The 26,060-nt window shown below is 61.8% G+C and overlaps 1 protein-coding gene across 1 annotated transcript; it reads left to right on the forward strand.

Annotated features, from left to right (window-relative positions):
- Positions 1–1,581: 1,581 nt before the first annotated feature.
- On the forward strand, positions 1,582–24,633 carry PLEKHA6 (pleckstrin homology domain containing A6). The gene is made up of 27 exons (XM_066336000.1): positions 1,582–1,617; positions 3,961–4,041; positions 4,148–4,262; positions 4,362–4,466; positions 4,544–4,616; positions 4,944–5,044; positions 7,891–8,066; positions 9,771–10,271; positions 10,879–11,368; positions 11,754–11,840; positions 12,495–12,548; positions 14,862–14,942; positions 16,320–16,388; positions 16,660–16,740; positions 17,374–17,523; positions 17,783–17,878; positions 18,436–18,547; positions 18,667–18,806; positions 19,350–19,502; positions 20,729–20,846; positions 20,934–21,022; positions 21,326–21,523; positions 21,620–21,784; positions 21,918–22,051; positions 22,621–22,763; positions 24,067–24,191; positions 24,468–24,633. Exons 1-26 carry the CDS (start codon positions 1,586–1,588, stop codon positions 24,180–24,182), a joined length of 3,660 nt encoding a protein of 1,219 aa, XP_066192097.1. The 5' UTR covers positions 1,582–1,585; the 3' UTR covers positions 24,183–24,191; positions 24,468–24,633.
- Positions 24,634–26,060: the final 1,427 nt, after the last annotated feature.

Consider the following 26,060-nt stretch of genomic DNA (forward strand, 5'->3'; position numbering starts at 1 on the left):
TTCAGTTTGGATTTGGATTTGGGGTTGGAGTTGGGTTTGGGTATGGATTTGGATTTGGTTTGGGTTTGTATTTGATTTGATTTCGATTTGGTTTGGCTTGGATTTGGTTTGGATTTGGCTTGGGTTTGGATTTAAGTTTGAATTTGGTTTCAGTTTGGATTCATTTCAGTTTGGATTCAGTCTCACTGGTGCTGCAGCGTTGGCACATTCCGGGATGTGCTGGGGCCACTGGTGCCATCAAAGGGACAGCGGGGACACCCCTGGAAGTGGTCACAGGCGCTGATCTCACCCCAAAGGGGCACAATCCGGATTTTTGGGAGGGTCCCACGGTGGTCCCGGGTTTTTCCGGGGCCGGGCAGTGACGGGACGGATCCCAGCGTCCTCCCCGGGCTCCGCTTCCTTCTTTGGAGCTTTCTTGGCAGTGTCAGCCCAATTCCCGCCCTCCTTCCCGAGGATTTGCCTGCCCGCCCTGCAGGCTTTGGATTCTCGTCCCAAAGCCCCTGCGGAGCGTGGCTCACCCCAAATCCTGCTCAGCCCATCCCCAAGGGCTCCCCGGGATTTATTTGGGGGTGCTGATACCCTGTGGGGTCTGTCCCCTCCCCGGTTGGTGCTTGTGCCCCTCCTGGTCCCCGGGATTTCCTCCCGGTGTCACCTGCGGGGAGGAACAGCCGCGGGGAGGAGGGGGACACACGCGGGGATGGTTTGGGGACACACCCGGGGATGGTTTGGGGACACTCGGGGATGGTTTGGGGACACTCGGGGATGATTTGGGGACACTCGGGGATGATTTGGGGACACCTGGAGATGCTTTGGGGACACCCAGGGATGGTTTGAGGACTCCCGGAGATAGTTTGGGGACACCCAGGGATGGTTTAGGGACACCCAGGGATGGTTTGAGGACACCCAGAGATGCTTTGGGGACATCCAGAGATGCTTTGGGGACACCCAGAGATGCTTTGGGGACACACGCAGGGGGAAGGGACGCAGCCACTGAATCCAGGGCAGCGACAGAGCTCAGCTCGGCTCGGCTGCTTCCCTCGCTGTGACACCCGCCCTTCCCTCTGCCCCGCCGGGCTGGGGGGGCCCGGCAGCCCCTCCCCAGCCTTTCCGAACCCCCCAAAACCCCCCTGAGCCCCCCGAGCCGCCCTTCCCCTGCCACCGGCATCTCCCCGCGCTCCGCACCTGGGCTGGGGGAGGCGGCTGTGCCGCGCTGCCCTTCGCCTCTCCTCTGCGGGGACGCGAGGAGCGGCAGCTGTTTTGTCCCCGCTGTCGCCTTCCCCGCCGCCTGCCGCACACCGGGGCCGCCCAACCCCGCCGCTCCCGGAGCCACCGGAGCCCCCCGGAAGCCCCCCGGAGCCAACCCCGGAGCTCCGCACCGCCAATGCCACCGGCGCGGGGCTGCCACGGCGACTGGCACGGCTGGCAGAGGAGACGAGCGGAGCCCTCGCCCACCGCCCGCGTCCCCGGCGGTCCCCGCTGTCCCCTGGCAGCGCGGTGGTGGCACCGGGCACCGGCAGTGCCCGCCGAGGGGGCGATGCCGGGAGGCGGGAGCGGGCGCTGAGCCGGGAGGGGGGACCCCGGGACCATGCTGAAGTTTCGGGCGGACCGGAGGGTGAGGTAGGAACCCCCCAAAAGGTTCTGGGGGGACCGGCGGGGAGCGGGCGGTGCGGGACCCTCGGGCCGGGCAGTGGCTGCTGCATTGCAGTGCTCGGGAGGCGATGGGCACCGCCGAGTTTCTGGAGCGGGGTCAGCCCCGGCAGCGCCTCCGGCCGCTGCTTCCCGGAGGTTTTTGGCTCTCTCCGGGGGCTGGGGGTGAGGGCAGGATTGGGGTGGGGGCTGGAGGAGCCGAGGGGGGTGCGGAATGGAGGTGTCCCGCCCGCAGGGACAGTCCAGCCTGCGGGGACAGGGCAGGGATGGACAAGGGGACACCCGGCGTGGGGTTCAGGGTGACGGGCAGGGATTGAGGGGGGACCCCCGGTGTGGGGTCCGGAGCAGCTGGTGGGTGCTGGCGGCGCCCACTTCCCACGCCTGGCGCTTTTTGGGGCGCTGCTCTCTCAGCACTGCACCCTCCCCGTGCGTCAGCGTGGCTGCGGGGATGGGACCTGCCCCAGTTCCCGGGATTTGAACCCCTCCGAGGGGATTCCCGGGCTGGGAAAACGCTCCGGGAGCAGCTGCAGCCCCCTCGGGCAGCGCTGGAGCGTGGGCCGGCCACTGAGGGTGACTCCGGCCGGAGCAGGCGGACCCTGGCGCGGTTCGGAGAGCGAACCCCCCGATTGTGGGGTGCACACACAGCCCCCGGCGTTTGGAGGTGCCCTGAAAACCCAGATCGCCGTCAGGGGACGGGGTGGGACTGCCAGGGGCGGCAGCTCAGCAGCGGCGGTGCTTTTTGGGCTGTCAGGGGTTAATACCTCCCGAGCCTGGGGTGGGATGGGGATGAGAATAGGGATGGGATTGGGGTGGGATGGGACGGTCCTGGCAGAGGTTTTTTCTCGCTCAAACTTCCCCCGTTCTGCTGACGGGCAGGAGGAGTTGGTGGCTGCTGGTCCGGGGGTGGCTCCGTGTCCCTGTGCCCGGCGGGTTTGGGAAGGAGGGATGGCTTCCGGTGTGAAATTCCTGGGATGGAGCCCTGATCCCCGTCCTTTCCCCCTGAGCACCCCAGGGAGCGCAGGAGGGGGTTCTGGGGTGCCTGGCAGTGCCACCTCTGTGGGACAGGGCACAAGGTGCCAGCAGAGCTGGGGACAGCCCTGTGACACCGCTGCTGGCACCGCCAGGGATCCCTTCAGCTGCACCCAGCGCCAGCGAGGCAGCAACTGCTGGTGCTGGGAATGCTGGGGTGGCTTTTGGGGTCTGAGTGGCCCTAGGATGGTTTTTGTGGTCTGAGGAGGTCCTAGGATGATTTTTGGGGGTCTGAGTGGTCCTAGGATGATTTTTGGGGTCTGAGTGGCCCTAGGATGGTTTTTGGGGTCTGAAAAGGTCCTAGGATGGTTTTTGGGGTCTGAGGGGTCCTAGGGTGGTTTTTGGGGTCTGAGTGGCCCCAGGATGGTTTTTGGGGTCTGGGGGGTCCCAGCCCCCGTGCCCAGGTGACCCCACTCAAAACCTCGAGGTGCTTTGGAAAAGGCTCCGAGAGCAGCCAGGGGAGGAGGTGACATTGGGGACACGGCTGCAGGCACAGCCCTGGATGGGCCGTGGCTGCTGCTGCAGTGACCTGTGAGTGTGGCCAGTGGTGACAGCTGGGCTGTGACAGCAGCGGGAGGGACAGCTCGGCCACCACGGCCCTGGGCACTTCCTGGGAAATGCCAGTGAGGTCTTTGAGTGCCCAGGGAAGGCGCTGGAGTGGCCGGAGTGGCTCAGTCTGGAGAAAAAGACCCCCAGGGGGACCCTCAGAGAATCAGGAGGGACCCTCTGCCTCTCCCTGCCAGGAGGTGACAACCAGGGCGGGTCAGGCTCTGCTCAGCACCCCTGGGAGTGTCCAGCTCAGTGGATGTGACACTTGGGGACACGGTTTGGTGGCGCTGGGTGAATGGCTGGGCTCGGTGACCTTGGAGGCCTTTCCAAACTAAACGATTCCGTGAAGGATCCTAAAGTATGGGATTATCGGGGTGCTCGAGGCAGGGCAGGGGGTGCCAACCCCGGTGTTGGTGTGGAACCAACAGAGCGGCAGAGGTGGTGCCAAAGGGACTCTGTGGGGGACACGGGGACTCTATGAGGGACACGGGGACTCTGCGAAGAACTGTGGGGGACATGGAGACTGTGAAGGACATGGGGACTCTGAGTGACTTTGTGGGGGACACAGTGACTTTGTGGGGGACATGGAGACTGTGAAGGACACAGGGACTCTGTGAGGGACACAGGGACCCTGTGAGGGACACAGGGACCCTGTGAGGGACGCTGTGAGGGAACACAGGGACTTTGTGGGGGACATGGACACTCCTAACACCCTCGCCATCGCTGTCCCCGCAGCCACAATGAAAGGCGGAACACCTTCCTGCACCCAGTGACGGGACAGCTCCCCGAGGACACCTCAAGGCTTGACTTGCCCAAGTACGTCGGCTCAGAATCTCCTCGGGTTGGGATGGGGGAGCCAGGAGGGGCTGGGAATGGTGGAGGGATGACTCAAACCCGCTGATTCCTCTCTCTGGTGTCACAGACAGAGCTCGGACATGTCCAGCAAGGCGGGCAGCAAGCGCCCGGCCACCGTCCCCAGCGAGCCCCCCAACCACGCCATGGTGGCCGAGGTGCCCCCGGAGCGCCCCGGAGGCCGGGTGAGTGCTTGGGGCGGGGTGACACTGCTGTCACCAGCTCTGAAAGGCAACCAGGGTCCCCAGCTCGGGGCACTGAGCATCTCCTCTGGCTCCACGCAGGCTCCGCGCTCATCCCGCAAAGGCATCGCCTTCGGGAAACGCTCCAACTCCATGAAGAGGAACCCCAACGCCGCCGTCACCAAGAGCGGGTGGCTCTACAAGCAGGTACCTGCCCCGGGCCGGCCCTTCCCGGCCCCGCAGCGCCCCGGGAACACCCGGGTCTCACTGCCCTTCCCTCGCAGGCCAGCTCGGGCGTGAAGCAGTGGAACAAGCGCTGGTTCGTGCTGGTGGATCGCTGCCTCTTCTACTACAAAGGTACAGCCACCCCCAGGGCTCCTGGCCACCCCCAGTGTCACCAGCACAAAGCCCCCGGCTCTTTCTGTGCCCTGTATTATTTGTGTTTCCCGGTGTTTTCCATGCCGAGGGGTTAATCCCGAGCTCTCCCCGCCTCCCTGGCAGCTCCCGGGGCTGGCATCAATAATTGAGGAGGTTGTTTGTGAGCCAGGGCAGAGCTGCGGGAGCAGCAACAGGCAGGGAGCCGATCCCACAGGTGGGACGGAGCCGGGCCATGAGGGAGGGGCTGTTCTGGGAGGAGGGGGTCCCTCCGTGGGTGTAACCCCAGGATTCGCTGCCCCGTTCCAGACGAGAAGGAGGAGAACATCCTGGGCAGCATCCCCCTGCTCAGCTTCCGCGTGGCCGCCGTGCAGCCCTCGGACAACATCAGCAGGAAGCACACGTTCAAGGTCAGGGCCTCTGCTGGGGCTGGCAGGGGACAGCGTGGCACTGGCGCGGTGGCACTGGCGCGGTGGCACTGCCCTGGTGGCATTGGGGTGGCGCTGGTGATGCTGGCAGGGTCCCCGCTGCGCTCGTGGCTTTCTCGGTGGCGGCGCATGGGGGCACGGCTGGGGTGAGCCCCGCGGGTCGGGTCTGCGTCTGCTGGGGGAAATGGGGACAGAGCAGTGTCCCCATGGTCACCACCCCACCCTGCAGGGTCCTGCTGGGGGAAATGGGGACGGAGCAGTGTCCCCATGGTCACCACCCCACCCTGCAGGGTCCTGCTGGGGGAAATGGGGACAGAGCAGTGTCCCCATGGTCACCACCCCACCCTGCAGGGTCCTGCTGGGCACTGCCGCCCCTCTCCTTGCCCTGCTGTCCCCTCTCCATGGCTGTTGTCCCCAATTCCAGCCCTGTTTAAGCTGCTTGACTGGCAAGTGTCACCAGAAAGGGGTGACCCTGCCACGGGTGGGGCTGGAGAGGGGAGCACAGAGAGGTGACAACAGCTGCTGCTCCATCCCTGGCAGGGTCTGAGCTTCCCTGGCATTTTTTTGGCACTGCTGGGCACCTTTGGCATCCCCGGGCACCTTCCCATAGGGCACTCCTGAGTTTTTCCCAGTTTAAGGGAGGGATTTGTGCAGCTGCCCCACGTTAAACCTGAATTTAGACTCAGCTGAATGGGTTTTAGGGGGAAGGGATGGCAATGGGTCACACATGGGTCTGCCCTGTGCCTGTGCTGGTGACACCTTCTGCAGGTGACAGCAGGGAAGTGACCTGAGGGTGTCCAGGGAAGGGTCTGGAGAGTCCTGAGGGAGCTGGGGAAGGGGTTAGAGAGTCCTGAGGGATTTGGGGAAGGGTCTGGAGAGTCCTGAGGGAGCTGGGGAGGGGCTCAGCCTGGAGAAAAGGAGCTCAGGGGGAATTTGTGGCTCTGCACAGCTCCCTGCCAGGAGGGGACAGCCGGGGGGATTTGGGATCTCATCCCGGGGAACGGGGACAGGAGGAGAGGGAACGGCCTCAGGCTGGGCCAGAGGAGGCTCAGGGTGGAATTCCAGCAGGAATTTCCTCATGGAAAGGGCGCTCAGGCCTTGGACGTGCCCAGGGAGGTTTTGAGTGCCCAGCCCTGGAGGTGTCACCTGGGGGTGGCACTGAGTGCTCAGGATGGGCATCAGGCACGGCTCAGACTCGATGATCCCGGAGGGATTTTCCAGCCTCAATAATTCCATGATTCCATGAAATCCCTGACACTGATGGGGGAAAACCTCACAAAGCTGCTGCTGAGCTCGGCAGCTCCTGGGTTTGGGGAGGACGGACTTGTCCAGGGAAGGGCAGAGAGGTTCCCACCGCACTGCCACTGACCCCGTGTCTGTGTTTCCTCCTCCTCCTCCTCCTCCCTCGGCGGGCGAGGACGCCGGGACAGGAGGGGTTTCTTGGTGCCACCCACCAGGCCAGCACCCAGCCACCACCACCTAGGTACCAACACCTTCTTGTGTTTCTGGTGCATGCAGAGGCTCAGGGCTCGCTCCCACTCTCCTGCTAATCCCAGGGATGGATTTTGATTTTGATTTCACCTTCTCCTCTGCCTGCAGAGCTTCCAGAAGTGCATGGGGGATGCTCAGGGGTTAACCCCATGGTGGCTGCATGCTCTGGGGAGGATGGAAACTCAAGGGAGGGGTTTAATCAGACCTCATTATTCCATTTGAATTCTGGTTTTTTTTTTTTTTTTTTTTTTTTTTTTTTTAAGAGATTGAAGCCTTGAAATTCTTTCAGGAGGAAAACTCCGACTCCTCCCTTTTCTTCCTCCTCGCTTTCCCCCACCCCTTTTCCACAGCGGGGGGAAGGTGGAAGCTTCAGAAAGGGCCCTCAAATAAAAGCTCCTTCCAGCACGTTCTGGGCAGAGAGCAGGCACCAACATCTTGGATCAAAACCGAACCTTTTCCTCCCAAAACATCTCCTGGGCCGAGAAACCACCTTCCCCCTCAGCCCGCATGGACGGTGCTCCTCTGGTGCTGCTGCTCTTGCTAGGACCTCTTTGCCACCCCAATATCGGGGTGCTGCTCCTCTCGGGGCGGGGCAGGGCTGCTCCCCAAAAAATCCCTGGGTGTGACTCCAAGGGGGATAAAACCCCGCTGTGAGGAGCCTGCAGAGCTCCCAAAAAACTCCTTGGGAGTGACTCCAAGGAGGATAAAACCCCGCTGTGAAGGGTCTGCAGAGCCCCCCAAAAAATCCCTGGAAGTGGCTCCAAGGAGGATAAAACCCCGCTGTGAGGAGCCTGCAGAGTCCCCCCAAAAAAATCCCTGGGAGCAAATCCAAGGGGGATAAAACCCCACTGCGAGGGGCCTGCAGAGCTCCCAAAAAACTCCCTGGGAGCAAATCCAAGGGGGGGCGGGGATAAAACCTCACTGCGAGGGGCCTGCAGAGCCCCCCAAAAAACTCTCTGGGAACAATTCTAAGTGGGATAAAAGCCTGCTGCGAGGGGCCTGCAGAGCTCCCCCAAAAAATCCCTGGGAACAAATCCAAGGGGGGAATAAAACCCCACTGTGAGGGGCCTGCAGAGCCCCCCAAAAAACTCCCCAGGAACATTCTAAGGGGGATAAAACCCCGCTGTGAGGGACCTGCAGAGCTCCCAAAAAACTCCTTGGGAGTGACTCCAAGGAGGATAAAACCCTGCTGTGAGGGGCCTGCAGAGCTTTCCCCCCACTCGGTAGAGAAGGATCTCTCCCGGCACCTCCCGGAGCAGCAGGACGGCGGTGCCAGGCTGGGAGCGGAGCTCTCACCGCCGTGTCCGTGTCTCTCTCCCCGTTCTGTGCCCCCACAGGTGACGGTGTGCTGGGTGGAGGAGCTGCCGGCAGGTAACGGGCAGTCCCTGTCTCCCCAGGCCGAGCACGCCGGCATCCGCACGTACTTCTTCAGCGCCGAGAACACGGAGGAGCAGGAGTCCTGGATCCAGGCCATGGGCGAGGCCGCCCGCGTGCAGATCCCCCCCACGCAGAGGTCGGTGCCACCAGCACTGCCCAGTCCTCCTGGGGACACGGTGCTGTCCTTGCTCCACCCCCAGGGACGTTTGTGGGGTGCTGGGTGACACCACGAGGCTCAGGGAGGGACAGGGGATCGCCGGATGTGAAAATCCCCGTTCGGGCACCACTCAGGCATGGCGCAGGGGACTGGGATCCGACCTGGAATGTCCCAACCTTCCCAGGAAGAGAGGGCTCGTAAGAGACAGCATTCCAGGGGTCTGGGCAGTCCTCCGGGCACTGGGTAACCTCAGCAAGCCTCAGCCTGTGGCTGCGAGTGATCAGCTCTCAGCAGTGATCCTGTTCTAAACAGTGATCCAGCTCTTAGCAGTGATTTCGGTTCAGCAGTGGTTTTCAGCTCTCAGCAATGATTTCAGCCTTAAAGGTGATTTCAGCTCTCAGCAGTGATCCAGCTCTGAGCAGCGATCCAGCTCTTAGCAGTGATTTCGGCTCTCAGCAGTGGTTTCTGCTCTGTGCTTTCAGTTCTTAGCAGTGATCCAGCTCTTAGTAGTGATTTCAGCCCTCAGAGATGATTCCTGCTCTCAGCAGTGGTTTTCAGCTCTCAGCAGTGATTTCTACTCTCAGCAGTGAGTGATTTATTTCAGCTCTCAGCAGTGATTTCAGATCTCGGCAGTGATTTCAGCCCTCAGAGGTGATTTCAGCTCTTAGCAGTGTTTTCTGCTCTGTGCTTTCAGTTCTTAGCAGTGATTTCAGCTCTCAGCAATGGTTTCAGCCCTCAGAGGTGATTTCAGCTCTCAGCAGTGATTTCAGCTCTCAGCAGTGATTTCAGCTCTCAGCAGTGATTTCAGCTCTGCCTTGCAATGTTCTCCCAGGCCGACTCAAGGACAGAGAGGCAGGAGGGTTGTGTGGCAATTCCACAGCGTAACCTTTATTATCCATCACCCTGCAAAGGTGGCCAGGGGTGACAGCTCCCTGCTGAACCGGGCAGAGCCTGGGGGATTTATGGGGGAAAGCGAGAGTGGTACCAAAGGGGGGAGACCAATGGGTTAGAAAGAATCTAGATGGGTGTACCAGAGCATGATGGGGACTCGCCATGACCAGGAGAACAGCCTCAGCTAAGGGGTAACTCTCCCCTGGGAAGGGTGAGATGAGCTTATCACAGCCCATCCAAGGGACATCCCTCCGGGGCAGAGGCTTGGCTGGCTCACCTGCCTCCCCAGCCCGCCCCAGGGGCACCACGGGGTGTCAGTGACCCCTCTGTGGTGCCACCCCGGGGCATCTCTGGGCATCGGTGACCCCTCTGTGGTGCCACCCCAGGAGTGCCACTGGGGTGTCAGTGACCCCTCTGTGGTGCCACCCCAGAAGTGCCACTGGGGTGTCAGTGACCCCTCTGTGGTGTCACCCCAGGGGCACTGCCAGAAATAAGTGACCTCTCTGTGGTGCCACCCCATGGTCCCAACCAGCCCTTGGTGACCCCTCTTTGGTGCCACCCCAGGGGTACCACGTGGTGTCAGTGGCCCCTTTGTGGTGCCACCCCAGAGGCATCTCTGGGCATCGGTGACCCCTCTGTGGTGCCACCCCATGGCCACCACCCACCCTTGGTGACCCCTCTTTGGTGCCACCCCAGAGGCACTGCCAGGACAATGGTGACCCCTTTGTGGTGCCACCCCAGGCTCACCACCAGGGCACCAGTGACCCCTCTGTGGTGTCTCGCCACCCCCAGGCACGAGAAGCCGGACTCGGAGAACATCCCCCCCAGCAAACACCACCACCACCAGCACCACCAGCACCACTGCAACACCGCCCACCGCGAGCACCCCAAGGCCGAGCCCGACGCCAGGACCCGCGGCGAGGGCGACGGCCGCGGCTCGGAGAAGACGGAGCGGAAACCGTCGGACGCCAAGAAGGATCCTCTGGCCAAAGCCAACGGCCTGGGCGGGCAGGAGCCGCCCTCGGAGCCGAGCAGTCCCTACCCCGAGGGCCCGCGGGGCCCGGCCAGCGCCGAGCGACCGGCACAACCCAACGGGTGGCCGTACCCCTCGCCCAGCCGGCCTGGCAGCACCGCCTTTCCCCCGGGAGGGGACGGTGACAGCGGCGCCCAGCGCCGGGGTGTCACCCCCAGGTCCTACCCCGAGAAGGTGGCGCAGCGCAAGAGCTCCATGACGCAGCTGCAGCAGTGGGTGAACTCCCGCCGGGCCACCGGGGCCGCCGAGGAGCTGCGCAGGTGAGGGATGGGATGGGATGGGATGGGATGGGATGGGATGGGATGGGATGGGATGGGATGGGATGGGATGGGATGGGATGGGATGGGATGATGCTTTATCCCCACGGCTGGTCCCTCTCTGGGAGGAAAATCTTGATTTTTCACAGGGGTTTGGGAGGAAAACCTTGGAGGAAAACTCTGATATTGCCCGGGTTTTTGGAGGAAACCTTAATTTTGACAAGGTTTTTGGAGGAAAACCCTGGTTTTGCCAGGTGGTTTTAGAGGAAAACCCTGTTTTTCCCAAAGTTTTTTCTGAGGAAAACCTTGGAGGAAAACCCTGATTTTGCCAGGGAGGAAAATCCTGTACTTGTCAGGGCTTTTTTTTTTTTTAGAGGAAGACCTTGGAGAAAACCCATTATTTCATATAGGGTTTTCCTCCAGAAAACACTGATTTTGCCAGCTATTTTTGGAGGAAAACTTGCACTGACTTCATCCGAGGAGCATGGAGAGCGGGGATACAGATGTGCCCAGGCAGTGACTGAAGTTTTCCCGCTGTCCTTAACGCTGTCCCTGCCCACCTCCAGCTCAGCTCTCACCTCTCTGTCCCCCTCTCCGTCCCCCTCTCCAGCCCCACCAGGTTTTACCCCGTATCCCGCCGGGTGCCCGATTACTACTCGCCCTACTCACCGCAGTACCCCGAGGAGTACCAGTACTACCCGCCGGGCGTGCGCCCCGACAGCATCTGCTCCATGCCCGCCTTCGACCGCCTCAGCCCGCCCTGGGCGCTGGAGGACAAACGCCACTCCTTCCGCAACGGGGGTCCCTTCCACCCTGCCTTCGGCCGCCAGGACGTGCCGCTGTGGCTGCCGGCGCCCTCCAGGCCTCCCAGTTACCTGGACGAGGTGGAGGCGGCCTCGGGCTCTCTGCGGAGGATGTCGCTGCAGCCGCGCTCTCGCTCGGTGCCGCGCTCGCCCAGCCAGGGCTCCTACGGCCGCGCCAGGGTTTACTCACCCGTGCGCTCGCCCAGCGCCCGCTTCGAGAGGCTCCCGCCCCGCGGGGATGAGGTTTATGCCGACCCCACCACCTTCGTCATGCGCAGGTCCATCAGCTCGCCCAAGGTGGGCACCGGGCGGGGCAGGGGGGTGGCGGTGTCCTGGTTGTGTCCCCTCTGCGCGCGCAAAGGGCCACCGAGCGCGGGGCTTGTAGCGGAGGGTGGGTTTGGGATTCCCGTTTCCATCCCGCAAGGATTCCTTGGTTGTGTTTGTTCCATGGGAGGGAGTGGGACAGGATCCATTAAATGAGGTGGGATCTGCGGGATGGGATCCATGGAATCCATGGGATGAGATGGGATTGGATCCACGGGATGGGATCCGTGGGATCCACCCCAAGATGTGCTCCCAGGCAGGGAGCACTGATTCCCCTGTCCCTCTCCTGTCCTCTCCTGTTCCTTCTCCTGCTGTCCCATGTCACTGACGTTGGGGTGGGGGTCCCCTCTCTCCACAGTACGATTACCTGGGTGACAGGCGGCCCGTCCCGGCCGGGGTGTACCCGTACCACTTCCCGGCGTCCCCCACCATCCACGACAAAATGGTACGTACCCGCTGTCCCCTGGGGGTGACCCTGTGACCCTGGGGACCTGGGGCAGTTTGGGGGGTCCTCACTCAAGGTGGCCAGGGAGGACCCGGTGCACCCCGGGGCAGCTTGTTGGGTCAGAGCTGGGCCTTTCATGGGTGTCTCTGGTCCCTCCCAGCCATTCCCGAAGGAAATCCATGTGGGAATTCCCTCCGTAGCAATGGGACACCCTCAGACCCCCAGGGTTCTCCCTGGCTGAGGCCAGCACTCCCCCAAACCCCTCCTGCTCTGCTTCCTCACATCTGGCCACAGCTGCTTCCTTCTCCTGCCTCGTGTCCCCTCCCGGAGCTGGGGGGGTGACACCGGGAGGTCCCCGCAGATCCCAAAACCTTGGGACGGGACCGCCAGAGAGCAGGGAGAAGCCTGAATTTCACCACACCCCACCCATGCCGCCCATCCATGCCCGCAGCCAGAGGCAGAATCTCCCCAGGATAAAAATAAAACTAAAAAATAAAAATAACAAACCAGCTTGCCCAGGGCCCGTGGGGCACATTCCTGGCAGCATTCCCGGCCCCAGGGGGTCATTCCATAGGCTCCCGCCTCCCCTAACCGCTTTTGCTTCTTCTTTTATGTGTTTTCGCTGCTCGTTTCTTGCCTGCTGGCTCCTGGTAGGATGAACTTTTAGACCTTCAGTTGCAAAGAAACCTAGAATATTTGGACCAGCAGGTAGGCGGAGCTGGCTGCCAGCCTCACCTCGCCGGCTGCTTCTTGTCCCCGTGTCCCTGTCCCCTCCTGCCATCCATCCTCACCGCTCCTGGCATCCCAGCAGCATCCCAGCAGCATCCCAGCAGCACCGGTTGTTCTTTTTTTCATTTTGGTTTTTGGCTTCTTCCATCCTCTGCATCCGTAGGGCCGCTCATCGCTCGGCAGAAAATTCCTTCCCAACCTCTGGCAGTGCCTCTGTGTGGTGGAATGGGTTCTTTTTGGGAGGAGAGGGGAGTTTTGGGGGTTTTGAGGGTTTTGGGGGCAGATTTCAATATTTCTGGGGGATTGAGCTGGAGTTCTGAGGGTGCAGCGGATCTGGAGTTCTCCAGGTTGGTGCCAGTGTGGCCGTGCTGTCCCCAAGCCCAGGGGTGGCAGGTGACACGTGGGGACCCGTGGCCGTGGTGATGTGGTGGCCCCTCGAGGGGTGAAAGGTGCAGGTGCAAAACCCAGCAGCGCTCAGGGGGTCTTGGAGGGGATTTTGGGAGGAAGATTTTGGGTTTGCCAGAGGCTTTTGGAGGAAAACCCTGAAGAAAAACCCTGATTTTGCTGGAAGGTTTTGGAGGAAAAGCCTGATTTTGAATGGGGTTTTTGGAGGAAAACCCTGATTTTTCCACGAGTTTTTAGGGGAACACCTTGATTTTGTCAAGGGTTTTGGAGGAAAACCTTGATTTCGAATGAGGTTTTTGGAGGAAAATCTTAGAGGAAAACCCTGATTTTGCCGGGGGGGAGGGTTTTAGAGGAAAACCTTGCGTTTGCCAGGGGCTTTTTTGAGGAAAACCTTGTCAGAAACCCCTGATTTTGTCAGGGATTTTTACAGGAAAACCTTGTATTTACCAGGGACTTTTTTGAGGAAAACCTTGTCGGAAAACCCTGATTTTACCAGGGATATTTTTTTTTTAATTAAAACCTCAGAGGAAACCCCTGATTCTGCCAGGGTTTTCTAAAGAAAACCCTGATTTTACCAGCTATTTTTGAAGGAAAACTTGCACTGATTTCACCCCAGGAGTGCAGGGAGAGAGGATACAGCCGGGAGAACCCCCAGGGATGTTCCCAGGCAGCGACTGAAGCCCCAGCCGGGCACAGGAGCTGCATCCCCGGCCAGGCTGGCACCATCCCATCCCGCTCCCGGCACGATCCCATTTGGCTGCAAACCTCCGGTGGCCGGGATGTGTGTCCGCCCTGGAGCGGCGCCAGCCCCGGGCAGGAGCTCTCGCTGCAATAAAAGCTCCTCTCGCTGCCTCGCAGCCTCTCCGAGGCTCTTTAAAACGCTCCCTAAAAAGGTTTGGCATCTCCTCCTCCTCCTCTTTTTCCTCCTCTCCCAGCGGCCTCTGGAGAGGTTAATTCGGAGTGACGCTGTCAAGGGCCTCTTTTCAAACATCCTGCTGTTCTGTTTTCTCTCTCCTTCCTCCCCCGGCTGCGGCCTCAGCAGGGTTTGGGCCCCGGTTTGGTGACAAAGTGTTGTCACCCTTTGGATTTCAGGGCTCCCAGGGCTTCCTGCGCAGGGCTGGGGGCTCTGGGATGAGCTGGGTGGGGCTCAGCTGCTGGTGGCTCGAGTGGCTTTGTCACCTGGCACCGGTGGCTTGAGTGGCTTTGTCACCTGGGCAATGCTGGTGACTTTAGTGGCTTTGTCATCTGGACAATGCTAGTGACTCAAGTGGCTTTGTCACCTGGACAGTGCTGGGGACTTGAGTGGCTTTGTCACCTGGCACTGGTGACTCAAGTGGCTCTGTCACCTGGACAGTGCTGGTGACTCGAGTGGCTCTGTCACCTGGCAGTGAGGGAGCTCAGCCATCACTGGCTGTGCACAGCTGGCTGGGGACACTCCTGTCCCCATGGCACAGACCGTGCCTGGCAGCAGGTATGTGCCATTCCCGGGGCCACCTGGAAAAGGGGACACTGCTGTCCCCAATGCCAGCTTTCAGTCACCTCCTCAGCACCCAGTGCCCATTTGCGGGGCCATGCCAGCCCTGGCTGGGCACAGAGCCCTGGGGCAGTGCCAGGGCCTGTCCGTGTGTCCGTCTGTGTGCCAGGCCACGCTGCTGCCACCGTCCCTGTCTGTCTGTGCCGTCTGCTCCCAGCTCTCTTTAATCCATGTTTTCCCTCCAAAAAGAACCGCACTAAAAGGAGCAACAGCAGCGCCAGGCCACAGCCGGAGCCCCTGGGCCACCTCAGGGGGTGGCATTTTGCATCCCGAGGGCTCCTGGAGCGGTCACCGCTGTCACAGGCGCGTGTCCCCGCTGACCCGTGTCCCCTTTCCTTCCCTGTGTGCCGCAGATGAGCGAGAGCGAGACCCTCATCACTATGGTGAACAGGATGGTGGAGACCTCCTCCCCTAGGGCCCAGCTCTACATGCAAGTAAGGCTCCGGCCACCAGGCCCTGCATGGCTCGTGCCTGGGCGGCCGTGCCGGTGTCACCTCCTGCCACCCGGGGTCACCTCCCGCCATCGCCACTCAGCCGCGGCATCCCGGCACATCCCGCTCTCGGGGGAACGCGCTGCTCCATCCCAGGCTTTGCTATAACCCATCCATGAGCCATTCCCGGCCGGCAAATCCTCGTGCCCGCAGCGCGAGGTGGGGACGGAGCTGTCCCCGGGGACTCTTGGGGACCGGGGACTCTTGGGGACAGAGCCACCCGCGGGGACTCTCGGGGACAGAGCCACTCCTGGGGACTTTTGAGGACAGAGCTGCTCCCGGGGACTCAGAGCCACCCCCGAGGGGACTCTTGGGGACAGAGCCACCCTTGGGGACTCTCGGCCCGAGCTGCCTCTGGTGAATTTTGGGGACGGAGCCACCCCCGGGGGCGCTGGGACGCGCGGAGCTCGGCTCGTCCTTGTTTTTGGAGTAGAAGTTGTGGGGTGGCAGGAACGCAGCTCCTAAACCAAGGCGGTAATTCCTGAAACAGGCACAGGGAACATTTCCCCCGCTCCGGAGGCTCCTTCTGTCCCCAGCGCTGGGGACATCCCAGCAGTGTCACCACATCGCTAGAGCCCCTCCGCTGCCACCCACCCCGGGTTGTGCTGCCCTGGGCGCTTCCTGGATGGGATTTTCCTACAAAAATAAAACAAAAACCGGCGGCTGTTCCCATCCGCTGCCAGCAGGGATGTGCCGGAGGGTGAATCCTCCGCCTGGCCGCGCTCCCTGCCCGGAGGCCGCTCCATCCCGATCCGCCCGCCTCTGCCTCCAGCCCCGCGGGCATTTCCCACATCCGGATCCATTTGCATCATCCCGGAGAGCTTTTAAAAGGCTCCGATGAACCCTCTCTGCTTTCTAGCAAATAATGATCCCCCCGCTCCTTCCTATCTCGTGCCTTTCATCTCCAGCTCTGGGGAGGCAGTTAATTGCCGAAGGTCCCATTAGTAATTGAGATTTCCAGGAAAGGAAAATGACTCACGGAGGAGCCGGGCGGGGGTAAACCAGCTGCTGATTTATAGGTGCTCCCACTCCCGCCGAGGTGGAATTACAGCTCGAGCGCGCTGCCTTTTGTTTTCCCTGCCTCTGGAACGGGAACGGTGGCGGTTAATGATTCACGAGGAGAGGTTGTGGCTGGATCGTTCCCGTTGGGAATGGGCAGGGAGAGGCTGTGACTCCATCCCAGTGACTGCTGCGGAGCATCCACCGGCTCCGGTCTCCTTTTCCCGGCTCGCAGGGATGGGGAGAGGGGCTGGGAGCCGCCTCCCCGTTCCCTGGGCGTCCCCCGGGGAGGGCCGGGCTCAGCCCTCGCTCTGCTTGCAGGTGACACCGTTCCCGGAGCCCTACAGGGACACCCTGCACCCCTACAAGATCAGCGAGCAGGACACCGATGTAAGAGCCAACCCTGTCCCCTCTGTCCCCTCTCTGCGTCCCCTGTCCCCGCAGGCAGAGCTTTGATGTGATTTATCCTCAGAGATAAATCTCGCCCCGAGTTTAATTCTTGCCCCATGTCCCAGTTTGTCCCGTGTCACCTCCAAGTCCCTGCAATGACAGCAGGAGGTTGGGACCCCCCTATGACCATCACCCCCATCAATCCCACCAGTCCTGGTGCATCCCGGCGGGATTCTCATCCCGCTCATCCTCTCCCCTCTCTCGGGCACAGAAGCTGCTGGGGAAGCTCTGCGAGCAGAACAAGGTGCTGCGGGAGCAGGAGAGGCTGGTGCAGCAGCTCCGGGCTGAGAAGGTACGTGGTGACACCTCAGGTGGCCACACGGGGACATGAGGGTGGCACCTGTGTGGTGAGGAAGTGACGTCACCACGGGAGGAGTTGGGTTGAACCTGGACATCCAGATGTGTGTGTGTCATCCCTCTGTCACCTTTAACCTGGACATCCAGATGTGTGTGTCCCCTGTCACTTTAAACTTGGATATCCAGGTGAGAATGCCGCCTGTCACCCCTGAACCTAGATATCCAGGTCACAGTGTCCCCTGTCACCTTTAACGTGGACATCCAGGTGTGTGTGTCCCCTGTCACCCCTGAACCTGGACATCCAGGTGTGTGTGTCCCCTGTCACCTGTAACCTGGATATCCAGGTGACAGTGTCCCCTGCCACCCCTGAACCTGGACATCCAGGTGAGGATGTCCCTCTGTCACCCCTTAACCTGGACATCCAGGTCACAGTGTCCCCTGCCACCCCTGGGTTGAAGGGACATTACAAACATCTCATTCCACCTCTGGGCCACCACCCTATCCCAGGTTCCCCGGCCTGGCTTTGGACACTTGCAGGGACATGCCATCCTCAGTTTGGGGACATTTCTGATCTGGGGGAGATGCCGTGGTGCTCCTGGTGCGTTACTGACTCCGTGTGTCCCCGCAGGAGAGCCTGGAGAGTGCCCTGATGGGGACGCACCAGGAGCTGGAGATGTTCGGCAGCCAGCCCGCCTACCCGGAGAAGCTGCTGCACAAGAAGGAATCGCTGCAGAACCAGCTCATCAACATCCGTGTGGAGCTGTCCCAGGCCAGCACGGTAACGGGCCGGGTCTGGGTCTTTTTTTTACCCTTCCCAGATGGAAAACGAACAGGGAATTCCCTTTGGTGGGGGGGGGGGTGAAGGCTCTCACTGGGGACAAAGTGAATTAGGCACCTCCCAGGTGCCAGCTCAGCTCCTGTCTCTGCCGTGTCCCAGACAGCTCAGAGCTTGTCCCCACTGCTGCCACCCCCTCCCCAGCTCGGGGGGCTGTGCTGGGTGCCAAAGACCCCCCTGATGCCCCCCACTGTCCCCTCAGGCCCTGGCAAACAGCACGGCCGAGTACGAGAGCCTGGAGAGCGAGGTGTCCACCCTGCACGATGACCTCTGGGAGCAGCTGAACCTGGACATCCAGGTGAGAATGTCCCTGTCACCCCTGAAGCTGGACATCCAGGTGTGAATGTCCCCTGCCACCCCTGAACCTGGACATCCAGGTGAGAATGTCCCTGTCACCCCTGAACCTGGACATCCAGGTGTGAGTGTCCCCTGCCACCCCTTTAACCTGGACATCCAGGTCACAGTGTCCCCTGTCACCCTGAACCTGGACATTCCAGATGAGAATGTCCCTGTCACCCTGAACCTGGACATTCCAGTCCCCTGCCACCCCTGGGGTCCCCATGGAGATGAAATCCCCCTCTGCCCCCACCAGTGGGGTCTCCATGCCCAGCCCTCATGTCCAGCTTTGGCCACCGAGGGTGTCACCGAGGGGGACAGCCCAGAGTCCCCCAACTGTCCCCAGCCCAGGTGGGTTCCTGGGGAGCAGATCCCGGCCTTCCAGCAGGGTAAAAACCCTGGATGTGACAGCTCAGGCTCAGTCAGATCCTACAGCTCAGTTTGGGGCTGGGGTCCAGCCCGGTTTGGGGTCGGCGCCGGTGTCCCCAGGATCCCTCGTGTCCCCTTTCCCCCACGCAGAACGAGATGCTCAACAGGCAGATCCAGAAGGAGATCTGGCGGATCCAGGACGTGATGGAGGGGCTGAGGAAGAACAACCCCTCCCGCGGCACCGACACCGCCAAGCACAGAGGTGACAGCGGGGAACTGTCCCCAGGGTGTCCCCGCTGGGCTCCTGCTCAGGGGGGGATCATTATCTCGTTATTATCTCGTCAGTAATTATCTCACTGCTGCTCTTTTCCCCTCCAGCAGTGGCGCTGGGCCCCTCGGGCACGTACAGCTCCAACAGCCCCGCCAGCCCCCTGAGCTCCGCCAGCCTCACCAGCCCCCTGAGCCCCTTCTCCCTCATCTCCGGCTCCCAGGGATCGCCCACCAAGCCAGGCCCTGGCGAGGTCAGTGACCCTGCTGTCCCCTCTTTGTCACCAGCACGGGATGGGGGGCACCGGGCGCGGCGCTGGTGGCTCCGCCTGGGGACACCGTTTTGGTGACACGGACGGACCCCAGTGCCACCTGGTGGCTTTGGGATCCTTGCGGTGGGGTCCGGAGGGACGGGAGTCGCTCAGCTCCAGCTTTTGGCTGCTCCTGGTGCCACCACGGTCACTCTGAGCGTCACCTGGCGTCACCTTCGTGCACAGGACATTTATTTAGGGCGGAATTTGGGGACTCCCCAGCCCCGCCTGGCCGGACAGAGGTGATGCTGCCAGTGTCCCCAAAGGCTGTCAACAGCCCTCCATATGGACAACCCCCAAACCCTGCCTGGCACGGGGGACAAGTGGGACAGCGAGAGGGACACCCTGAAGTCACCCTTTCCTCCTCCTCCTCCTCCATCCCTTTCTCCAGGACGCTCCCGACGGTGTTTTCTTCCACCTCGATCTCTTTTCTAACTCTCTCTCTTCCTTCTCTGCTCTCACGCCTCCCGCTCCTGCCCGCCGCAGGAACCGGGCCCGCCTCGGCCTCCCCTCCCCAAGTCCTACGTCCCCCTGGAGTCTCCTCCGGCCGTTCCTCCGCTCCCCAGCGAGAGCCGCCTCTGGCCCCACCCCGCCTCCCCTTCCTGGCACCAAGGCGGCGGAGAGGCCAAGCGGGGACAGGTACCGAACCCCGCGGGACACCGCCACCCTCCTCTTCCTCCTCCTCCTCCTCCGGATGGCGCTGGGATGAGGCAGGAGCCGCCCGCCCCAAATCCGCGGGGACAGCGCGGAGGTGGCACTTGTGGCGGGGACAGCTCTGCGTGCCACCCATCACCCCTCGTGTCCCCAGCAGGTCGCCACGCCCTGTGCGCGCTCAGGACAGAGATTGTCCCCTCCTCCTCCTTCTCTTCCTCCTCCTCCCGGGGAGGTTGTCCCTGGTTGTCCCCTCTGCTTTGCTCTGTCGCTGTCGCTGTCCTTCAGTGTCACCGCTCCCCGTGTGGAGGTGACAGGCTCCGAGCCCTCGGCTCCAGGGAAAACCGGGATTTGGGAACTCCCGCTGACACCTGGGCTGTGTGTGGGGACACACAGGTGACACCAGTGTCCTCAAGGGTCGGGATGAGTGGCCATGGACAGGCAGTGGCTGTGCCAAGTGGGGAAGGGACACGGTGCCAGCGCAGGTGGCACTTCCAGCTGCCGTGGGTGGCACAACGGTGGCTCCGTGTGGCTCCAGGGGTGTCACGGTGCATTTAGGGGGACACACTGGGCTGCTGGGCCTGTTGTCACACCCCTCTGTCACCCCAGCAGCTCCCGGGCTGTTCCCATGAGAGGGAGGATCCCAAAAATGTCCCTCTGGTGGCTGTCACACCCCTGTGTGACCCCACGGGCACAGGGTGCTGCTGGGGCCCAGCACAGAGCCAGGATGTCCCTGTCCCCGAGCTCCTGGGGGCTGTGGAGGGATTGTCACCTTGGAGGAACCTCTGTGCCTTCCTGTGGGGACAGCGGTGGGTGCCCAGCCCTGACAGGATGGGACACCGCGGGGACAAGAGCAGAGCCCCTTCAGCCCTTTTCCCCAAAATTTTGGGGTGCTCTGGTCCCACCTGGCTGCTGTCCGTGTGTCCGTGGAGAGGGTCCCTGGTCTGTCACCCCAAGAGCAGCTGGTGTCCCCTGTCCATGTGTCCTCAGTTTGTCACCCCAAGGGCAGTGGGTGTCCCCTGTCACTGTGTCCCTGATCTGTCACCTCAAGAGCAGCAGATGTCCCCTGTCCCTATGTCCTCAGTTTGTCACCCCAAGAGCAGCGGGTGTCCTCTGTCACTGTATCCCTGGTCTGTCACCCCAAGAGCAGCGGGTGTCCCCAGGCAGAGTGTGGCCCAGGACTGGGGTTCACTGGTCACTTTTCCCTGTCCCAGCCCAAAGCCGGCCTGGAGCAGAGCAGGAAGGAGCCAGCCCGGCCTGGCCCCGCGCCCGAGGGGCTCCCGCAGAGCCGGCCCGAGCAGGACGGCGACAAACAGGCGGCTCTCAACAAGGGTACGGCACTGGGGACACCCGGCGGGACCCCGGGGGTGACACTGGGACCTTCCCCTGCGTCACCTTGGTGTCGTCGTGTCCCCGCAGTGGGAATCGTCCCTCCCAGGACCAAATCTCCGGCGGAGGACGAGGTGGTGCCCAGGAGGAACGGGCTGGCCAACGGGCTCAGCTCGCGGGTAGGGCGAGGCTGGGGGGTCTGGGGGTGAGACTGGGGGTCTGGGGGTGTCTAGGGTGTCTCTGCTGCAGCCTGGGGACAGAAACCTGTGGCTGGGTGGCTCCAAGTGTCACCATCCTCCTCGTGGAGACCCCCGGAGTGAATTCAGCACCTTTACCCCATCCCGGGTGTGACAGCCCGGGTGTGACATCCCGGGTGTGACATCCTGGGTGTGACATCCCAGCGGCTCACAGCAGAGAGGGGTGGCACCGGGAGGATGTCACCAGCCACCAGCGGGTGACCACAGGGTTGGCCTGGTCCCCAGGAGCGACCCAAGAGCGCCGTGTTCGCCGCCGAGACCAAGGTGAAGATGAGCGTGGAGGAGCAGATCGACCGCATGAAGCGGCACCAGAGCGGCTCCATGAAGGACAAGAGGCGCAGCCTGCAGCTCCCCGGCCCCCAGCAGCCCCCCGGCCCCCAGCCCGACCCTCCCGGCACCAAAACCCCCTCCTCCTACAAGGTGGTGAGTCCCCCGGCGCGGGGAGCGAGCGGCGGGGACACCGCGGGGTGGCATCAAGGGGACAAGGTGCCAGCCCACGGGGACACTGTCGCTGCGCAGGTGCGGCGGCACCGCAGCATCCACGAGGTGGACATCTCGGACCTGGAGGCCGCACTGCGCTCCGACGAGCCCGGCAAAGTGTACGAGACGCCGCAGGAGGAGATCGCCCGGCTGCGCAAGATGGAGCTGGAGCCGCAGCACTACGACGTGGACATCAACAAGGAGGTGAGGACGGGATTGTCCCCGAGTGTCCTCAGGGTGGTCACACCATCCCCTGGCCTCGGGGAGCACCCTGGAGCTGTGTCCAGGCGTGGGTTGGAGGGGACAGGTTCCCAAGTGTCCATCCCGCTGTCCCCAGCTGTCCACGCCGGACAAAGTCCTGATCCCTGAGCGCTACGTGGAGCTGGAGCCCGAGTCGCCCCTCAGCCCCGAGGAGATGAAGGAGAAGCAGAAGAAGGTGGAAAGGATCAAGACCCTCATTGCCAAATCCAGGTGAGGCTGCAGCGCCCGCACCGGCCGTGCCAGGGGTCATCCTGAGGGGGACTGACCACTCACCTCCATCCCTTCCCTGGTCAGAACTGACCACCCACCTCCATCCCTTCCCTGGTCAGAACTGACCACCCACCTCCATCCCTTCCCTGGACACCCTGAGGGGGACTGACCACCCACCTCCATCCCTTCCCTGGTCAGAACTGACCACCCACCTCCATCCCTTCTTTGGGCAGAACTGACCACCCAACTGCAACCTGCACCCTGCACCCTTTCCCTGGACACCCTGAGGGGGACTGACCACTCACATCCATCACTTCTCTGAGGAGAACTGACCACCACCCACCTGCAACCTCCACCCCTTCCCTGAGCACCCTGAGCAGAACTGACCCCTTCCCTGGACACCCTGAGGGGGACTGCCCACCCAGCTGCACCCCTTCCCTGGACACTCCAAGACCACCCACCCATCTCCACCCCGTCCCCACCCATCCCAGGGGGAACCTACCACCCCTCTCCCTCCTTCCCGTCCCGGGGCTCCTGCCGGGGGTCCTGACCCCGGGTGCCGTTCTCAGCCTGCAGAACGTCATCCCGCTGGGCGAGGGGGAGGTGGACACCCCCCAGGACCCCGAGATGCAGCTGCAGGAGCAGGAGAAGAGGATCGAGATCTCCTGTGCCCTGGCTGCCGAGGCCTCGCGCCGCGGCCGGATGCTCTCGGGTGAGGAACGGGGGCCTCAGAGGGTGAGATCCTGCAGATCCCGGGACAAGGAGGTGCCAGGACAGCAGGAGGGCGGGATTCTGCAGGTCTCAGGACAAGGAGGTGCCAGCAGGGTGAGGCAGGTGCGGAGTTGGCAGCAGGACAAGGGGTCAGCGGGCAGGAGAAGGGTCAGGGACAGGGGGACAGGTGATGCCAGCAGCTCCTGGGGCTGCCTGTCCCCGAGATCCTGGGATGGAGCTGCCATTCCACAGCTTCCAGCACCTCGTCAGGAGGGTGGGAGTGCCTGGCTGGGTGGCATGAAGTGGCATGAGGTGGCATGAGGTGGCACCCCGTGCAGGGGGGTTGTGGTGGCACTCCACACCCAGGGAACTGCTTTGTCACCCCGTGCCCAGAGGGACTGTGGTGGCACGGGCTGGCACGTTGTGGCTGTGTATGGTGGCGCTTCACGCTGGGGGGATTGAGGTGGCACGCTGTGCCCAGGTGAGCATGGTGACATCCCGTACCTGGCTGACCGCGGTGTCACACTGTGCCCAGGCACCGACAGTGCCACACGATGCCCAGGCGCCTGCAGTGTCACACCGTGCTTGTGTGCCCACGGTGTCACACCTGTGTGCCCACAGTGCCACACCATGCCCAGGTGCCTGCAGTGTCACACCATGCTTGTGTGCCCACAGTGTCACACCTGTGTGCCCACAGTGCCACACCATGCCCAGGTGCCTGCAGGGTCACACCACACCTGTGTGCCTGCGGTGTCACACCACACCTGTGTGGCCACGGTGTCACACCGTGCCCAGATGCCCGCGCTGTCACACCATGCCCGCGCTGTCACACCATGCCTTGTCCATGAGGAGCCCTGCCGGGAGCTCACGTGTGCGTGCTGTGCCCAGCTCTGACTCTCTGCCCTGCCAGCTGTTGCTCTTTTTCCTGCCAGCTGCTCCTCCTTGTCCGCCCAGCTGTGGCTCTGTCCCCTGCCCAGCCATGGCTCTGTCCTGCCCAGCTGTGGCTGTTTGTCCTGCCAGCTGTGACTCTCTCTCCTGCCAGCTGTTGCTCTTTTTCCTGCCAGCCGTGGCTCTTTGCCCTGCCAGCTGTGACTGTCCTGCCAGCTGTAGCTCTGTCCTGCCAGCTGTGATTCTGCCCTACCCGCTGCTTGCTTCCCCCTCTTTCCTTTCTCTTTTTTCCCCTGCCCCGGGTCAACCCCGCTGTCCCCTGCCCGTCCCCGCTGTCCCCTGCCCGCTGTCCCCAGCCCGCTGTCCCGTCCCCGCTGTCCCCTCCTTCACCGCCCTGTCCCGTTTCTCGTTTCCAGCCCAGTGCGCTACCCCCAGCCCTCCCACCTCCCCAGCCTCCCCGACTCCACCGACCAACCCGCTGTCGTCCGAGCCGCCCCGGGCCGCCGACAGCAGCCACCTCATGCGGGTGTGAGCCTCTGACGTAAGCACCTCTTCTCTCTGACGTCATCCCCTCCATCCCTCCGCTGCCACGTCAGCCCCGGCTCCTCCATGGACCGAGTGTCCCCCCGCCGAAGCCGAGCCCCCGAGGTCAAAGGTGGAAAAAGGGGGAGCCCAGCATGAAAATCTGGGGAGGGTCACAGCCTCCCCCCGGCTCCTCTGAGCCAAATTCCCGCCGCGTTTCCCAGGGGGGGGGTGGGGCAGGGTGGAGCCCCCCCAGCTCAGCCCCTCTGTCCTGTGTCCCCCCCACTGTCCCCAGCTCAAGCCCTGGCTGCTGCCGGCGCCATCAAGTTCCACGGGGCCACCTTTTAGTCCCCTCCTGAGGTGACACTGAACCTGCTCGGCTCTCCCGGAGCCCCCTCCCCTCCCCGCGGCGGCGACACCACCGGGACACTCGGCACCGAGCGACGGGAGCCCCGAGGGCACGGACGGGTGAGGGAGATGTCCCCAAGGAGCCACCAGGGCCGCGGGGACACGGCTGTGACAGCGCAGGACTCGTGGGGCTGAAGCGGCTCTCGGGGTGGGGAGCCCAGCACGGACGGTGCTCCCACCTTCCAGCGCACCTGGATGCTCCTCCTCGGCTCCTCGGGCGTCCTTTCCCTTCCCTGAGCTCTGAGCCCAAGTTCGGAACCCGTCTGTGTCGCCAGCGGTGGCTCAGCCCGAGGAGGAAGGGGACAGGACGGGTGGAGGTGACACTGTGGGGACACACGGAGGTGCCCGGGGTGCTCCCAAGGGCTCTCCAAGCGCGGAGTGGGAGCTCTGGGCTGGGATGGGGATGTTGGGTGGGAGCAGAGCAGGGAATCGGGGTGCCAGGCGGGAAAACGGAGCTGTGGGGTCGGCAGGGACCCCGCTCTGCAGGGTTTGGGGACAGCGGTGTCACCCGGGCTGTCCCCATCCCGCTGTCACCCTCCAAAAATCCCTCTGGAGCCTTTTCCTGTAGCAAATTCCCTCTTTTCTTTATCGTCCTGGAGGGTGGGGGACAAAAATAAAATAAATCCCTGGAAGGATGTGAGGTTGGCAGAGAGGATGGAGCCAGGAGCTGGATCCCAGATCCCAAATCCCAAAATCCCAAATCCCTCCTGGCCCGATCCCAACCTCCCCCAGGACCTCCCTGCATCCCAACCCCAACTTAGCAATACTCGTAGGATCCCTGGAGCCCTAAATCCCGCTCCTGAGCCCCCCTTTAGCTCATAAAGCTGGCCCTTTATTTTGCTATTTACATGCCTTAATATATATGTTTGATGGAAATTCTACATTTATAATATATATCTATATTTGGTTTTCCTCTTCTTTTCCCGGGAAAAAAAAAAAAAGCTCGTGCCGAGCTCTCTCTCTCTTCTCCACAGGATTTGTTGGTGTCAGCCCCACCAACAGAAAAATGATAATAATAATATTAATAAAAAGTTCTTTGCCAATTTATTAGAGGGGGAAGGAAATCTCAACAAAGAAAAAAGAAAAAAGGAGAAAAAAAAGGGAAAAATAAAAGGAAAAAAAAAAACCTATTTAAAAAAATATATCTATTTTTTTCTGCTTTTATTAAAAAAGCAAAATTTATTTAAAATAAAAAAAAATGTATACAGAGACTGTAAGTTTGAAGAGAGGATGACTTTATTTTCCTGTGTCCCTTCTCGGGTCACTGGGGCAGACCCCCTCCGTTACTCTGGGGACATTTTGGGGACATCTTGGGGTGGCTGTGGGGACAGCAATTCCCATCTCTGGCATCCCGAGAGGACGAGGAACATCCCAAAGCCATCAACTTGCTGTCCCCAAGGTGTGACCCGATTTTATTTTATTTTAAAAAAATATATTAATAATAATAATAATTTTAAAAAAAGGAAACCAAACCGCAATG

Source organism: Sylvia atricapilla, chromosome 25 (genome assembly GCF_009819655.1).
Source record: "Sylvia atricapilla isolate bSylAtr1 chromosome 25, bSylAtr1.pri, whole genome shotgun sequence".
Classification (NCBI taxonomy): Eukaryota; Metazoa; Chordata; class Aves; order Passeriformes; family Sylviidae; genus Sylvia; species Sylvia atricapilla.

What these genes read in the sequence shown, in the direction of transcription:
- PLEKHA6 (XM_066336000.1), top strand. Translation starts at nt 1,586, where the DNA reads ATGCTGAAGTTTCGGGCGGACCGGAGGGTGAG. An exon ending in CGGGCGGACCGGAGGGTGAG is followed by an intron (nt 1,618 to 3,960) that starts GTAGGAACCCCC and finishes CTGTCCCCGCAG; the next exon opens with CCACAATGAAAGGCGGAACA. An exon ending in CCAACGGGCTCAGCTCGCGG is followed by an intron (nt 21,023 to 21,325) that starts GTAGGGCGAGGC and finishes CCTGGTCCCCAG; the next exon opens with GAGCGACCCAAGAGCGCCGT.